Source organism: Tachypleus tridentatus, chromosome 13 (assembly GCF_004210375.1).
Source record: "Tachypleus tridentatus isolate NWPU-2018 chromosome 13, ASM421037v1, whole genome shotgun sequence".
Classification (NCBI taxonomy): Eukaryota; Metazoa; Arthropoda; class Merostomata; order Xiphosura; family Limulidae; genus Tachypleus; species Tachypleus tridentatus.
Window position 1 is genome coordinate 180,497,637 of NC_134837.1, and position 18,765 is coordinate 180,516,401.

The 18,765-nt window shown below is 35.9% G+C and overlaps 1 protein-coding gene across 7 annotated transcripts in view; it reads right to left on the reverse strand.

Annotated features, from left to right (window-relative positions):
* LOC143235991 (IQ motif and SEC7 domain-containing protein 1-like) overlaps positions 1-18,765 on the reverse strand; it is a 189,335-nt gene that overhangs the window by 26,864 nt on the left and 143,706 nt on the right. Inside the window, exon 1 of one of the 7 annotated variants that reach the window (XM_076474145.1) lies at positions 11,423-11,585. The exons of the other annotated variants lie outside the window; for them this stretch is intronic. Coding sequence (XP_076330260.1) covers positions 11,423-11,475 — 53 coding nt within the window. The 5' untranslated portion in view covers positions 11,476-11,585. Of the gene's footprint in view, positions 1-11,422; positions 11,586-18,765 lie in introns of those variants that run through there. 7 annotated transcript variants of the gene reach the window in all.

An 18,765-nucleotide genomic window follows, 5' to 3' on the forward strand; every position in this document is an offset into this window, starting at 1 on the left:
TTTTTTTTAAGGCTCAGGAACTAATTGCTCATTGGCCGTCATTTCATCGAAACAATGATAAGAGGGAAACAAACAAGAAAACAACATTGTTTTAATCAAATCTTTAACATGAATCAGTGCTTCTATTATGTTTCTTTCTCTCTCAACCGCAACGTTTCTTACAGCGATCACTATTTCATAGAGAAAGATTTATAAAAGCAAATTGTATTATTTAAATTTTAAAGTGTTTTACGGTACTAACACTGAACGTAATTTGCACAACCGTCAAGTTTAGAAGAAAAAAAGAGAGATTTCGTCTCACAGCTGAGTTTACATTTCAAGTTATTCTGCAAAACTTTAGTAAGCAGAACTGTGGGTGTATAGGTCACTGACGGCTTCATATGGCGCCGTTTTATTGACGAAAGATGGCTTCGTGACTTGTTAATAATGTTAGTATTACGCGATAAAAAAATAATAAAGTACGAAGAAACTCGCATTAGTAAGTTTAGGGTAGGCCAAGATGATTTACCTCTTTAATACGAACAGTCTAGGGTCTAATCTTCAAATTAAGTGTAGGCCTAATACTAAGTATAATTTATCTTTATAAGAGCACTTATTCAAATCAGTACTGGGCCTAACAGTGTTTACCTTACCCAATCTTCTGAGTATCATCGCTCATATTATAATTGACTGTGCATTACATCTTTCTTATAACAATATTTTATAGCAGAAGACCAATTACGCACATTTCTACGGTATAGAACCTTTAACCCCAAGCTATCATTTTCAAAGTACTATGATTCACTTTTTAAAACTTTTCTGAAGTGTTAATGCAGCAATACTTAAACACTTATTACCATTTACGATGTTAAACAATTTATTTCAAGATATTAATTAGAAAAGCTATACATATCTCAAACTAAAAGCGACTTTAAAAGGACTGAAAGATCAGTTACCAAGAAGCCTGACTGTTTTACTCGTTTCATGATGAGTTCTCACGATTTTAGAACTATTAAATAATATCTCAACAGCAAAAAATAAATACAACTGTTTTTTTTCTTTTTCTCTTTTGTCCAATCCTATATAACGATTAATTATCAGTGCTAGCTGTCCTTTATTTTGAATTGGTAAACCACAGGAAATATAGCTTGTCACACCCACCCACTGCCAACTCTTGTCTGAACAAATAATGGGATTTAACTGTCATATTTTTAACACGTATATAACCTCAAAGGGTGGAGCCCCATATTGTTTCTCTTTTTTTTTAAGTATCTTGACGTGAGACATGGAAATTCATCTGTACGATGGAAAAGGGCTCAAACTGTTGACGAACAAAATCCAGGAACATCAAGTGTTTGTTTCACAAAATATCAGAAATAACACGCACATTGACTTAGGTAAAAAACAGTGTTTCTTTAAGTAACCGTATACACATGTTTTTTATGCTACTTTTAATAAATGGTATTTTTCATTTGTCGTCTGTCTTCATCAACTACTTTACACAAAAAGTTAAATTTATATTACTGAAATTCCACAAAATTTGTATAACTTATTTCTCTCATAGGCCGTATACAACCATAAAGGTTGTATGACTTTGTTGAAATGACAAAAATATATGTTTAAATATGAATAAATAGTATTTAAATAAATAAATCGCAACACACACAAAAAAAAGAAAATTACAAAATAAGACAAACAGAATCAGTGTATAGTTACACTTAGTCAACAGATGGCGCTAAAACCGACATTATCCCTTTAAGTGTGACTGCTTCAAACGCGTATGGAATTTTTCAAACCGTTCACTTTATACTGCCGGAGGCGTACTGTACAGCATATCAGCAATTAATCGGTTAAAGAAATCCGTCGTATGAAGATCAACAGCACGAATTTCAAAACTACCTTTCGGTGTAATTTTATTTCAGGTTCCACTTCAATACTATATATTCAGGTTATCCATTTCCACCTGTGCACCAAACACGCTCGCCCTTTCAGCCGTGGGGGCGTTATAATGTCACGGTCAATCCCACTATTCTTTGGTAAAAGAGTAGCCCAAGAGTTGGCGGTGGGTGGTGATGACTAGCTGCCTTCTCTCTAGTCTTACACTGCTAAATTAGGGACGGCTAGCGCAGATAGCCCTCGAGGAGCTTTGCGTGAAATTAAAAAAAAAAACAATCCTCCTGTGCAGCATTTACACGATTTCTGAGTACGAATGTTGTTTTAACACAAATTTACACAATTTACGTGCTCTGTCCACCGCGAAGTATCGAACTCCGTATTTTAGCGTAGTAGGTCCATAAACCTATCGGGGACACTTTGTATCACGAATATTATAATTGGTTATAGACACTCAGAAAATTCCACGAAATTTTTAAAACTTCTTTCCATGAAAAGTAACAAACACCAGAGGTTGTCGAATTTTTGACAGTTTCTGTGCTAGCCGTCTCTAGTTTTGTTGTAACAGACTTAGAAAAAGCCTAGATAGCCAACAATACTCACTGCCAACCGTGAAACAATCTGATCGAACAGTGAGATTATTTGGCAGTCGCTTTCACGATATCCACAGTTCCAAAATCGCAGAACGTGAAATATTATTTTTTTCCGGTGATAACAGAAAGATTACCACTGGAACACGCTCAGCCCACGTGACAGGTGGAGCATCGATTTTTTTTTTTTTTATAGAGTTATCTCATCTAAATTTAAATTTACAAGCATGTAGATCAACTTCGCAAATGTTTAATATACATAGTTGCAAGGCAAATAGTTTTATGACACACCAAAATAACAATTTGATTAATAAAGTGAAAACGTAATTGTAAAAATAAAATTTTAAATTCGGCAGTTTATAAACTGTTCAGCTATTTTCTTATGTTTCAATAAATTGTTATTTCATTCCGGAATAAGTTGTTTTTACGTGAAACATTTTATGGGTGTTCTTTCAAAAGTGATGAAACTGCTCATACGGAACACTCTTTCTATGCGAGTATATATCAGAATAATTAGGAACAGAGAAAAATTTAAATAATTTCAAATAGTAGTCCTATTTATTTGCACGTAGACATCATAAATATCAGTGGCGTCCCGAAACTGTCTACCAATCATTCTGAGTTGAAAGTATTTACATGTACCTTTGAGGGACAGGTGGCGTCACCTGAGTCGCGTGCGATTACGTCATAACGATGTGGCTCTGTACGTCAAGAGTCGCCAACCTTTAAGAAAATGCACACAACGCTAGCATCGTGGACTGGTATTTCCTCTTCTGTTTAACACATTTCCAAGAAATTAACCACATAACTCCACCCCTTTCAATTTCTTCAAAATAACAAAATACTTCTAGGATATTATTTGATAAATTCTTAGAATCTGTGAATAAAAATATAGAAGAAGTTTTAACAATATCAACCACACAATATTTATTTGGTGTATCCAGTGCCCACGAGGCCTCTCGTTCAGTACACGGGCTGGGTACAATAGATAAGTTAACGACTGAGATGCTATTCATATCGTGACTGCATGTTATTGTTATCGTTTGAATTTCGCGCAAAGCTATACGAGGGCTATCTGCGCTAGCCGTCCCTAATTTTGGCAGTGTAAAACTAAAGGGAAAGCAGCTAATCATCACCACCTACCGCCAATTCTTGGGCTACTCTTTTACCAAAGAATAGTGGGATTGACCATCACTTCATAACATCGCCAAGGCTGAAATGGCGAGCATGTTTGGTGCGACGGGGATTCGAATCCGCGACCCGAAGATTACGAGTCGAGCGCTTTAACCTACCTGGCTATGTCGGGCCCGTGACTGCATGAACAACAATTAACTAGACCAAATTAGCTGGTATAGTTATTGTAAATTTTATATGACATATATTTCATTACAGTAATTTATCTAACCTATACAAAAAACAGTGTGTGTCGCGTCACGTCTTGATGTTTTTTTCCGAAATGGGGGAAGTCATAAAAGCCAAAATGTATTTATCCAAAGAGAATAGTTTAGTTACTTGTCTGCTTATTACGATTTTAGTTATGAGGGCACAAGGGTTCAGTGAGGTGTGCACACGCTCGCGCCGTAAATTTTTTCAAATGTACTGGTGGGTGTTGTTATTAATAAGCTTACAGATTTAGTGTGGGTTCACCAAGCTAAGGGCGAAGTACATAAAACATAACATAGAAATAAATTCAATTTTAAACGTAATGTTTCTGAATTAAGCTATTTTCTATCACATTACCAACGTTTTAAATAAAAAAAACTAATTTAATCAACGGAGATTAAATTAAAAACTCAACTTTTTTCAGTTTTATTATCTATACATTTAATATTATGCTTTCAGTACTACATAGACTAAAAACAAAAGTAGTTTATACTCTGCAAAGCACCTGTCATAAAAGACATTGTTTGAACGCGGGGTTACTAAAACACACCGACTTTTCTATATATGTTAATCTAACTGATGTTTACCAATAATTATTCTAGGAGTACGCCACGAATTCATTTCGAAAATGATTTTAATTTTGATTGGCTCATAAAGGAATTTACTGACGACTGACTGCTTCAACTAAACTTTTGTGCTGCCTCTTTGAAAACCAAGTCTGATTTCACAAAAGTTATTTATTTTAGTTAGCTATGAAAGGTGAGGTTAGTGTAGTGTATGATGTTAAGTCAATATATTAAATACCTGGTACGTTTAGAAAAAAACAATTTTCAATTGTTATTACTAGGTTATAATTCCTTGTTTCTTTTTATGATTTCGTTATTTATTAATTTTAGTTGAAAACTTTATACCACTGCGAATTATTCAGTTTTCGGTAAGGTCAAAACATTTATTTGAGATCCTAAGCTGTGGATTATAGAATGCACTTTGTAATGCATGACGTGTTCAATTCAATGAGAACGAACATTGATCGAGACGTAGGAACTGGCATCATCATTTTTATTTTAGTTGCGGTGACGTCATTTTTGGTTAAATATCCTGAAAGCCACTTAATGTCCAAACATGAGTAAGTATGAATTATGCTGACTAGCTGCTTTCCCTTTCATTTCTTAGTTAGAATTAGATCTCGCTGGAGCAGTTTTGTAGATTTACACGAAACAAACAAGTCTGTAAACAGTTTTTCAATGTTTCCATTAAGTGTTCGTATGTCCTAGTAAATTCTGTTACGCACACGCAACAACTATATTATAGAGATTTAAATCAATGTGTAATTGACCAAAGCAGAAAGTTTCTAATTGGTCTGTAATTTACAACTGGACAACTGTGGTCTCTCAAGTAAGTTTTAATTGGAACCCACAGAAATAAAACAATACAAATTAGCGTTGCAAACAATAGATTAATTTAGAGGGGAGGGAACAGCATATTGTATGTAATTGACGTACATACAGCCACTGTGAACTCTGACACTATGGCTAAACATACATTAACTTATATCTACATACGCCCTGCCATCGTGGCTATAAATACACCAACTTATACATACATAAGTGGGTCCCTTGACGCCATGGCTATACATACATCAACTTATGTATACATTTGTGGGCTCATTAATATCGTGGGTTTCATACATCAATTTATATGTACATAGGTGAGCTCTTTGACATCGTAGTCTAATAAGCAACTGGTTATTCTACTGTTTAACTTATCCAGTCTTGTCAATATTTCAAAAAACTTCGGGATTTTTAGCCGTGGCATAGTGGCTCATAGAATAGCTCCGAGTTTGTTTTTTTAAGTCAGTCTTTTAGCTCATAACTCACTTCACCATCTCTTGACCGATCTGGGATCTAATTACAGCTTTGGACTTAGGAGGTCAAACTCTTTTAATTGATGTATTTAATGACGCCCAAGGACTCATGGATTAATCAGTTCTAATCCTGATTAAAATAATTTTAATTGGAAGGTGGGCTGGCAGAGATCCTGATGAATAATAAAGTACGGGCGTCCCGTGTTAAGTATTTCTGGCACATAAAAATACGACCCGGCATGGCCAGGTGGGTTAAGACGTGCGGCTCGTAATCTGAGAGTCACGGGTTCGCATCCCCGTCGCGCCAAACATGCTCGGCCTTTCAGTCGTGGGGGCGTTATAATGTTACGGTCAATCCCACTATTCGTTGGTAAGAGAGTAGCCCAAGAGTTAGCGGTGGGTGGTGATGACTAGCTGCCTTCCCTCTAGTCTTACACTGTTTAATTAGGGACGGCTAGCGCAGATAGCCATCGAGTAGCTTTGTGCGAAATTCAAAACAAACAAAACACTTCTACTATCTGCCAGGTTGTCATCAACATACAGGATACATAATATAATGCAATATTACTTGCAGCTGTTATATGTGTATATAATGGTGTAATGTTTCGCAGGAACCACAACTCCCTTTTTACTTATTTAGCGAAATCCATATAAATATAATAGCAGTCTGTTGTACGTCCATGTAATTACTTATCTATATGAATATAATAGTACTGTCTGTTGTATGTCCATGTAACTACTTATCTATATGAATATAATAGTTCTGTCTGTTGTATGTCCATGTAACTACTTATCTATATGAATATAATAACAGCCTGTTGTGTGTTCATGTAACTATTACATATGGTGTGAATGGATCTTCGCCGAAATTGGTAAGAAGATTCATCAGGTGCATGCCGGGGTACAAACAAATTTTCAGTTTTACATTTTGCATTTTTGTACCTCTTCTTCGACCCTTGTAAATGGACCTTCACCTTTGTGTTTTTTACATTTTGTGTTTTGGTATTTTTATGAACGTTTCTGCGTTATTTTTAAACGTATTAGGGAAGCAACTTTTCATGTCTTGAGTTAACCGTTCATTAATCATGAAGTTACATAACTTCCGTCAAGCGGACGGGTGCTCCAACTAGTTATATATATTATTCAAATTACGAACTGGTTAGAGCATATTTCACGTATACATTCCTTTATCAATATCAAAATATTTTCATAAATGTTTCCCTAAAACATCTTGTAAGTACATCTATAACGCAAACACGTTATCGATACGATAAAATGTTAATTTTTTTATACTTGAAGGCCAGGATTTGTATTCGATCAAATACTCCTTTCATGCCCATGTATAAAACACTGTGAACATTTAATTCGAAACGATCACTTCGATAATGTCAACTCTGTGTGATAGTCCTGCACGTTTATTAAAAGATTAACCTGTTAGAACCGTATTTACATACGTACCCTTTTAATACACTCATAATATTTTACTCTAATGATGAACGTTAATTGCTAGTTGTAGGTGGTTTGTTTCTTGTGATTAACTAGCAGAGTACCCGACGTTTCTTCGATGAAAATGATTTTAAATACCCTGAGTTGTTTAAATTAGATTATCCATATCAAGTGTTTTTTTTTATAGAAATCGATTATTTCTTTACCTGACTAAATATTTTGACTAAAATCAATAGAAAATAATTTGGTAGTTATTTTAGCCAAAGCAAAAACAGTTACATTGTTCATGCTTCTTGCATGTGCTTTGCATGACATTTCATGTTTCAAAAATAAACTCCTTTGCCTTTCGGTGTCCTGATTTCTGTTGTGTGGTCAAGTGTTGTTTGCGGCATATTATTTTATTTTCATTCCATTTAATGAATAATTTATTTATTCTCATCGTGTCGTAACACAACGTAATTGAAAATTTGCCAATACGGAACGTTTTTGTAAAGTCATCGTATAGATGATTCTTGCGAGTACTCGTAAGCAAAGCAAATAATATGGCTTAAGCAAGCTTATTTAATTGAGGACGTTTGTGCACGTGTTCGAGAGAAAGCACCATCCTTTTTCAGTTAAGGAGAGGTAAAGTGTAAGCATGTAGGTGTAGAAGAAAGAGAAAGGGAAGGAAAGAGGACTAACAAATATTTCAGGAAATTTTCAAATCGTTTTAACACAAAACTGATCATGAACATTATTAGAAGTCCTCACAGAGAGAGAAAAAACCGAAAATAATAATCCTATCGATCACATATTATAAAAAAAAAAAAAATCCCTTTTCCAGTTCAAAGCAATTGGTCATCTCGTTTTGCAAAAGTTGCTCTATTGGTTACCTTGGCCTCAATTTGCGGCCTCTGGGGCCACGACCACAGAGCCCTCGTTACTTCCGTTATCTGCACTCTGAATTTGGAGTTTGTAGCTTTAAAGATGTGGCCAGACATAAAGAACAGTCCGACAGTGAGTGAGAGAGACACATATAGAGATGAGTGTGTGTGTTTAATGGGGAGAGGTCCTCGTGCATCATTCTGTCATATGTGCAATACTGGTCTATTTCAAAAAGGTCATTTTTATAGAAGCTTTTCTTGAAATGTTTCGTAGTAGTATATAGGAGTGTCAGATATACATAGTATTTGCGTATTTATATATAGGAAAGGTGACGATCTTGTCTTTGCTATTCTGAATGCTGTTGTTAAGATTGTATCATATATATTTTGTACTTTTCTTGTCATCTAAGTCGGCGACACATTAAACCAGGCAGAACTTGCACATTCTAGTACGGGTCTTATATATGTAGTATATATTTTTAGAATGCTTTTCTTTTACTCGTATACCTTTGTTATTACCTGACAAGTTCCTGACGTGATTAAAGCGTTTCCACGCTGTATTTGTTATTTTATTGAGATCGATTCAGAATCACATGTCAAATCATGGAATTTTGTAGCTGCGGCAGTTTGGAGAGAACTTCTTTGACGGTAATTTTCTGGTGAACACTTCCATGCCTTGTTTGATTTTGTGAATAGTACTGCTTGAGTTTTGAGCATATTTATTTTTATTCTATATTTTTGGCAAAATTCGTGTACTCTGTTTAGCTGAGGTTTAGTTTGTTTTGAAGTTCCTGCAAAGGTACACGAGGGCTATCTACGCCAGACGTCCCTAATCTTGCCATGTAAAACTAGAGGAGAGGCAGCTAGTCACCACCACCTACCGCCAACTCTTGGACTACTCTTTTACCAACGAACAGTGGAACTGATGTGACGGAGATTCGAATCCGCGATCCTCAGGTTATGAGTCGAGTGCTTTAACCATTTGACTATGCAGGAGTTTTAGGTAAGGTTTTAGATTTGAATTTCGCCCATAGCTACACGAGGGCTACCATCCTTAATTTAGCAGTGTAAGACTAAATGGAAGGTAGCTAGTCATCACCACCTACCGTCAACTCATGGGCTACTATTTTACCAACGAATAGTGGGATTGACTGTAACATAAACGCCCCCACGGCTGAAAGGAAGAACATGTTTGGTGTGACGGGGATTCTAAGCTGCGACCCTCAGATTGCTGGTCTAGCGGTCTAACCACCTGGTTGTTCTGAACCTGACCGAATAGAGAGGTTTGATCCATCTCCCCATAACAATACGCTCACGGTCCCAAAATGTTGAGCACTTGTATTTTTTTTCGTAACAGGACATAAACTCTCGGATTTATAGTTTGGATATGAGAACTAAGTCACATTCAGTCCTTAGAAGAGCCGTCAAATATATTCCGTATGCGGTATTTTCAACCTGTATGTTACTAAACGACTAGGATCAGAGACCCCGAAGTTCAAATATATATACCTAGATTTGGGAATGCTTATCAAACAGGAACAACTAGTCAGTAGCGTAGCACTCACCCAATAAGGGGACACCTAACCGAACAGTCGGAACTGTGAAGCGTGTTCAATGGCATATCACAGCTCGAACCTTGAATCCTTCAATCCACTGTTCAGATCACTACCAACTTAGCCATGTCCGGCCCAACATCGTAAAAAAATCAAGTAATGTTCATTTATTTCAATAAGTGATCATCAGCAAATGAAAATTTGATCTTTCCAATAATTGGTTACTTCAATGTCTACTTACCAGAGAGCAGATTTTTAATGTACATTTTTTGATCAAAATTGTTATTTAAACATGCTTTATCATCTTGTACTTGAATAATAATAAATTGATATCTGTGCGTGGCTGATGTCCTTATGGTTCCATACAAATTTGTCTTGATCTCAGTTATACCACTTCACTCGGTATCTATCTGTATCATAACTTCGTTGTCTCGCGCAATATAATATGTACATACATATAGTTTGGTGATCCATATTTTACCCAACATATTGGTATTACTATTATTATTAGTTACTAAGGCGCTGTCCTTAATTTTGAAGTACCGACCAGAAGGAAGGCAGCGAGTCAGTTACATCCTAATGCCTACTATCTCTGCTAAGGACTTGACTGTCACTCTTATAACACACCCATAGCTTAAAGGGCAGAGAATATTTTGTGGCATCATACAGATTCTAAATGACTGAAGATTAGAAAATTACGTATGAAAGTGGAAATCATGTAGTCTTCATTTCTATTTAATTAAAGGTGACTACAAAATCGATTAATTAACGGTTTTGTTTCGCAAAAAGGGCCATCAGGAAGACCAGAAGGACAGCTGCTCGTCAATAGTATACCCCCTCTCGCCAACTCTTGAGCTAGTCTTGTATGACTAAGTAGTTGGACTTAAACCCACGGCCTTGAACTTAAAAATGCATACCAGCGATGATAAGTCCCAAATATTGAATCCTCGGATTTACAGCCCTAGCACACTATCCACCGTGCCACGCCATACTTCACGATCCAGTGGCTACCTCGATGGTCGTGGGAGTTCTAAGAGCGATGCTGAGCAAATGGCGGCCATTATGTGGCTTAGTTAAACTTTATAACCTCGTTCAAGCTTTCCAGTGTGCAGGTCACTTGTCTGATAGCATGTCTATAACCTTTCCATACATGAACACAACAAAATGAGCTTCCATATTTCTTGGTGTTTGGACAGTTTGTACCTTTTCTTGAAAACCTTCGCTCTATCATTAGCCTATAATGTTATCGCACAATAAAGTGTAAACAGCGATTAAAACTGAAACAGTCACCAACAGACTATAACTTTATCACACATTTCTTACGTAAACAATAATTCAAATTGAAGCAACGGAGAAAACCCACTATATAAAGTATATAGTTTGTTATGTAATATAAATATCTTTACCAGAACATGTTCTGATTATCAGAGGGTAAGCGGATGTGACGTTTCGTATTAAAAACGGATGTGACGTTTTATAGACAAGAACAATAAAATTACTCTTTTTTGTTTTAGCTGACTCGCAACTTTCACAAACCACAAAAGAAGTAACCTATTAAAGTAATTTTTACACGAAACCCAGCAGTAAGAATTAGTGATGCTAAAGGTGATGTTTTTCTTATTACTATTATATACATTTGAGACTAATGACCAGACCAGTGTAAATAAAAAAAAAGTTTTATAGAGGCGGTGGAGTTCCGAGATTCATTGATAAATTTAGGGTTAAGAGCCTCTGATGATATAAATTTCATTTAATAAAGCTTATAAGTGAAAATTAGATAAAAGGTATATTGCGCACAGGAATATACAGATATCAATAAGAGACACCAAACCATACAATTATCAAACTTACTGTTTTTTCCGCTTTCTGAAAATATTCAGGAAAAAACTGATGCACTTAACCATTTCTGTTTCGTTTTTTGAAGCAAAACTTCAGGACAGTCCAATATCTCGCTGCTGCTTACTAACAACGAAGCGCGGCTGAGACCGCGCGATGGGCTCGCACTCGGTTTCTGCAGTTCGATATATAAAACCTGTAGTCGTTACCATGTTGACGTACAGGATACACCAACTTGAATATTTGAAAACACGTGTTGAAAATCAAAATTTGCAAGTCACTATAAAAGTGGCTAATTAAATACGTTCTTGACTGTGTGTGTATTTAAATAACGCTGATACAATGTACAACTTAAATATATTCAACATTTTCACGAGTTTCGCATTGTTTTTTGTTTGTTTGTTGTATGTATATATATATATTCAGTTATTTAGTCTAACTTTTGAAAAACGTACAACAATTCTTGAAATTTATAATAGTTATAACGTATCATAATCTTCCTGTACAGTTTTCGATAATAGCCTTATTAGAAGTCATACTGGTATTGCAACTCGTACAGTGATGTGGTAATCACAGACAGCATTTTTACCATGCTATTAGATACGGTATTCAGAAAAAATGTGGCAACCACAGACAAAGCATGTCCTTATATTAGGTTGAGGAATAATTCGTGAGCGTTTTTAAATACTTTCATTCAAGCATTACATGCAAGACTATACAATACTTCAATGCATGAACACATTACACCCAAAACATTTATTATGAAACTTTATTTCATGTAATACCTAGGTATATAGTATGCATTGTTTTAAACGAAATTGCAAAAAATTAAATGCGAAAAGCAGATGGTGTCGAAAATGCTCGATTTTGTCCACTTGACGTTCCATTTAATGAGCTGAAAATGAAAGCAAAAATTAAAGACATATGAAAATCAAACACACCATCTATTAGAGCAAGAAATTATCTACCAAATGACATGAAATATTTTGCGAAAGCGTTTCATTTATGAATATATTTTTTAACTTGAAAAAACGCTCACGAATTATTCCTCAACCCAATATATGGAATCAACACTTTTCCTCATGTATTTAAAACCTATCTGCTTACATATTTATTGTAGAACAAAACCACATTAAGCTACCTGCTGTGTTCACCGCGAAGAATCTAACTCCGGATTTTACCGTTGTATGTTCGTAAACTTACCTTTCTCAGGCCAGTGGATTGTTTAGAACCTCACAAAATCTTGTTTGTTAAAATCTAAAAAATATAAACGTCTTACGTTTCGCACATTTTCTGATATATCGTTGTTTATATACAATTATTAGTTAGAATGTTTAGTACACCTAATTTTATCGTTTTTCATTTTTATTATTACACTTTTATTATAGAGACTGTTTTGTGCTGTTAGGTTAACACATACTGAACCAACCTAAAGCTTTTAATCATGCCGCACTTCGTGAGCTATTATTGGGATTACGGCCACAGTTTTCCTTAACAATCGACGAAACAAGGCATTATTACTTTTATAATAGAAAAGTACGCTAACTTAACTATACTTATTACTAGGTTGTGTAGCTTTGTGTTTCATTATGACTGGAGCTGGCATGGTAATATTTCCTGTTCTAGCTTTATGGTTCACTATGGCTGGCCTTATTTATTACGACATAATAGCCATAATCTTGCATGTTCCTGATGGTTTCAAATAATTTCTTCTTCCGTTTGTAACAGTTATTTCAAATAACACAAGTAAGGTCATTATCCCAGCTGAAAATATACGACAGCTCAGCCTTTCACTGAAGCCGTGTTTTATCGCCGACGAAATCTCCATTCGCTGACATATATATTATCATACATAAACATGAGAAGCTAGAAACAGTAAAAGTCTTTAGGGCCGATATCCAGTAGGGCAGTTCTACAACCTATTTTTGTACTAGTTTTAGAAAGGTTCACAGCCCTACTTTGACACTATTTGTTATACTCTCTACCGGGATGGCTCTGAGTTTCGCTCTGACAAGGCAGCTTGCACCGATCAGGTGTTATTAACTGATTATTAACCCTTTGATAACGAACACCAACACAAATTCGCACATGCGTATTTATAAGTGTAGACAAAGTTTTATAAAAGTGTGTAACGACGGCAACTTTTAATAATAAATGCCCTAACAGGTTTTTACACCACGTGACTTCAGTGCAAACTTCGGGTTCCTTTGAAACAAAAGCTCTGGAAAATTCTTTCTCACTGAGGTGGTCGTAACATCATGGTTAGTGTGACTACAGGGTTCATAGTTTGAGTCTCGTTATTACAAAAGGACATTACGCACTTTGGGTCCGAAGATGCGCTATTAAAGTGAAGTCAAAGTTCACTATTCGGTCGTTTAAGGATAGCCGAAGAGTTGGCTGGGAATATTAATTGACTGGTTGCCTTTCACCTAGTAGCCCAGTATGGCCAGGTGGATAGGGCGCCCGACTCACAAGCTGAGGGTTGCGGGTTCGAATTCCATATTCCAACAAACATGATTGCTATTTTAGCAGTGGGGCTCAATCTCAATATTCGTTGGTAAAATAGAAGCCCGAGAGATGACGGTGGGTGGCAACAGCTGGCTGCCTTCCCTACAGTCTTACAATGCTAAATTTGGGACGGCTAGAACAGATAGCTCTCATGTAGCTTTGTTTTAAAATGCAATAACAACAACAGCAACATACAAAACAAACATGAATTCAACAGAAAGAGAATAAAATAAAAGTGTTATGTGTTGTATGATATATTTAAATTAAAGGCGTAAAGGGAGCACTTTCTATAGACAGGACATAATATTCTACTTAAAATAAAGAACGACGCGGCCGTTACAATAACTGATCGTCCAAAGGACACGCTTCCCATGTATACTACCTCAATGATTTAAAAACTTCTTAGTATAACATTAGTAGGCTTTCCTTCAGGCTTAACTATACAGCATCACCAATCAGAGATGGATGCTGTCACTATCTCATTCATTACTGCTGTACAAATACGTTTTTGAAATATATCTTTTAACCAATATTACAAATGGTCAGCTGAGCCAGTTAGTTCACAACCCTTATATCACCAGTTGTTTTGTGTTCCCGGTCATACCAATTTGTTTTATTTAACAGTTTCAACGAAGACTGTGGAGCCTTTAACTGAATACTACGTAGCCATGGGATCACCGGAAATTGTTCGGGATGAAGGTTGAGGGGGAGGGAACATGTCAGGGGTAGCGCCAGTTTCACATGTAAAGGAGAGAATGGAACAGCCTGCTCCTCACGTTTCTGTTGAAGAGAAAAATAGTTCTTTCTTATGATGTGATTAGCCATTTACTTTATATGACTATCAATAACAACCAGTGCTTTGAACAGCACTAACAAAGGCTGTTTTACACACTGAAACTCAGAATGATGCACCTCCGTACGGATAGTGTTAGTTTTTAAACCAGTTAGTGGCGTGTGAAGGAATACTTCAGTGTATCTCCAGCGATTTTCAATCAGTTTGTCATCAGTGGAACGTAGACTACAATCGTACAACAAAATATTTATCCATTTTTATACCATTTCACGCCGTATTCCTACGACGTAAAAAGGAAAATTGAAGATCAAGACATGTTGGATATGTTAAGAAGGGGAGGTATACAGATGGACAAAACTAACTGAAAGTGCAGAGGAAAACCACAGAAATTGAAAACACGACATGGAAATTCACAGAATTAGAAGATATGCACCCCACACCTCTCCATCTCTTACACACACACACACACACACGTAGATACCCTTGTACTGTGGGACAAACAAGGTATTTCGATACTGGTTTGCACAAGACCCCCAAGTAGCACAGTTGTATGTCTGCGGACTTACAACGCTTGAAACTGAGTTTCGATACCAATGGTGGGCATAGCACAGATAGCCCATTGTGTAGTTTTGTGAATAGCTTCAATCAAACAAACAAAAAAGGTTTTTCCACCAGAGTCATCTGTACATATTTATAGATCACACCAGAATCATGTCGACTGACATACAGATCACATCAGTGTCATCTGTACTGATGTATAGATCATATCAGGATTATCTGTATATACGTACAGATCACACACACATTGTAATCATCTGTACTGACGTATAGATCACACCAGAATCACCTCTACTTACGTATAGATCACACCAGGATTACCAATACAGACGTGTACATCATACCAAGATCATTTGTACAGATGTATAGATCACACCAGAATCACCTCTACTTACGTATAGATCACACCAGGATTACCAATACAGACGTGTACATCATACCAAGATCATCTGTACAGATGTATAGATCACACCAGGATTACCAATACAGACGTGTACATCATACCAAGATCATTTGTACAGATGTATAGATCACACCAGAATCACCTCTACTTACGTATAGATCACACCAGGATTACCAATACAGACGTATAGATCACACCAGAATCACCTCTACTTACGTATAGATCACACCAGAATCACCTCTACTTACGTATAGATCACACCAGAATCACCTCTACTTACGTATAGATCACACCAGAATCACCTCTACTTACGTATAGATCACACCAGAATCACCTCTACTTACGTATAGATCACACCAGGATTACCAATACAGACGTGTACATCATACCAAGATCATCTGTACAGATGTATAGATCACACCAGGATTACCAATACAGACGTGTACATCATACCAAGATCATTTGTACAGATGTATAGATCACACCAGAATCACCTCTACTTACGTATAGATCACACCAGGATTACCAATACAGACGTGTACATCATACCAAGATCATCTGTACAGATGTATAGATCACACCAGGATTACCAATACAGACGTGTACATCATACCAAGATCATTTGTACAGATGTATAGATCACACCAGAATCACCTCTACTTACGTATAGATCACACCAGGATTACCAATACAGACGTATAGATCACACCAGAATCACCTCTACTTACGTATAGATCACACCAGAATCACCTCTACTTACGTATAGATCACACCAGAATCACCTCTACTTACGTATAGATCACACCAGAATCACCTCTACTTACGTATAGATCACACCAGAATCACCTCTACTTACGTATAGATCACACCAGGATTACCAATACAGACGTGTACATCATACCAAGATCATCTGTACAGATGTATAGATCACACCAGGATTACCAATACAGACGTGTACATCATACCAAGATCATTTGTACAGATGTATAGATCACACCAGAATCACCTCTACTTACGTATAGATCACACCAGGATTACCAATACAGACGTGTACATCATACCAAGATCATCTGTAAAGATGTATAGATCACACCAGAATCACCTCTACTTACGTATAGATCACACCAGGATTACCTATACAGACGTGTACATCATACCAAGATCATCTGTACAGATGTATAGATTACATCAGAATCAAGTATACAGACGTATTCATCACGCCAGAGTCATCTGCACAGACGTGTACATCATACCAAGATCATCTGTACAGATGTATATATTACACCAGAATCAAGTACACAGACGTCTTCATCACGCCAGAGTCATCTGTGCAGATGTGTACATCGCAGTTATCTGTACAGATGTGTGCATCACATCAGAGTCACCTTTTCTGATGTGTACATCACATTAGGATCAACTATAACAGACGTGTACATCAAACCAGAGTCATTTGTACAGATCAAACCTTACTAAACTGACGTGTAACTGTTTTGGAAAGTTAAATAGTTGATTCGAGCTTTATGCACGTGTCTGTATTTTAGAATTCATTTCTGTGAACAGTGTGAATGTATTTTATGTCCGACTTTGTTACCGTCTGTATGTTTTTCTTGGACGCCCTCCTTCCATTTTCCCACCCCAAACACACACTTAATACATAGACTTTAAATTCTCAGTTTTAACAAATTATTTTAATGGAAATGAAATAAAAGAACAACAGGTCGTATGAAGTTAAAACATTTTGATTAACTTTACAAGTTTCAACAGGTCGTATGAAGTTAAAACATTTTGATTAACCTTACAAGTTTCAACAGGTCGTATGAAGTTAAAACATTTTGATTAACCTTACAAGTTTCAACAGGTCGTATGAAGTTAAAACGTTTTGATTAGCCTTACAAGTTTCAACAGGTCGTATGAAGTTAAAACGTTTTGATTAGCCTTACAAGTTTCAACAGGTCGTATGAAGATAAAACGTTTTGATTAGCCTTACAAGTTTCAACAGGTCGTATGAAGTTAACACATTTTGATTAACCTTACAAGTTTCAACAGCTCGTATGAAGTTAAAACTTTTGATTAACCTTACAAGTTTCAACAGGTCGTATGAAGTTAAAACATTTTGATTAACCTTACAAGTTTCAACAGGTCGTATGAAGTTAAAACATTTTGATTAACCTTACAGGTTTCAACAGGTCGTATGAAGTTAAAACATTTTGATTAACTTTACAAGTTTCAACAGGTCGTATGAAGTTAAAACATTTTGATTAACCTTACAAGTTTCAACAGGTCGTATGAAGTTAAAACATTTTGATTAACCTTACAGGTTTCAACAGGTCGTATGAAGTTAAAACATTTTGATTAACCTTACAGGTTTCAACAGGTCGTATGAAGTTAAAACTTTTGATTAACCTTACAAGTTTCAACAGGTCGTATGAAGTTAAAACATTTTGATTAACCTTACAGGTTTCAACAGGTCGTATGAAGTTAAAACATTTTGATTAACCTTACAAGTTTCAACAGGTCGTATGAAGTTAAAACATTTTGATTAACCTTACAAGTTTCAACAGGTCGTATGAAGTTAAAACATTTTGATTAACCTTACAAGTTTCAACAGGTCATATGAAGTTAAAACATTTTGATTATCCTTACAAGTTTCAACAGCTCGTATGAAGTTAAAACTTTTGATTAACCTTACAAGTTTCAACAGGTCGTATGAAGTTAAAACATTTTGATTAACCTTACAAGTTTCAACAGGTCGTATGAAGTTAAAACATTTTGATTAACCTTACAAGTTTCAACAGGTCGTATGAAGTTAAAACATTTTGATTAACCTTACAAGTTTCAACAGGTCGTATGAAGTTAAAACATTTTGATTAACCTTACAAGTTTCAACAGGTCGTATGAAGTTAAAACATTTTGATTAACCTTACAAGTTTCAACAGGTCGTATGAAGTTAAAACATTTTGATTAACCTTACAAGTTTCAACAGGTCGTATGAAGTTAAAACATTTTGATTAACCTTACAAGTTTCAACAGGTCGTATGAAGTTAAAACATTTTGATTAACTTTACAAGTTTCAACAGGTCGTATGAAGTTAAAACA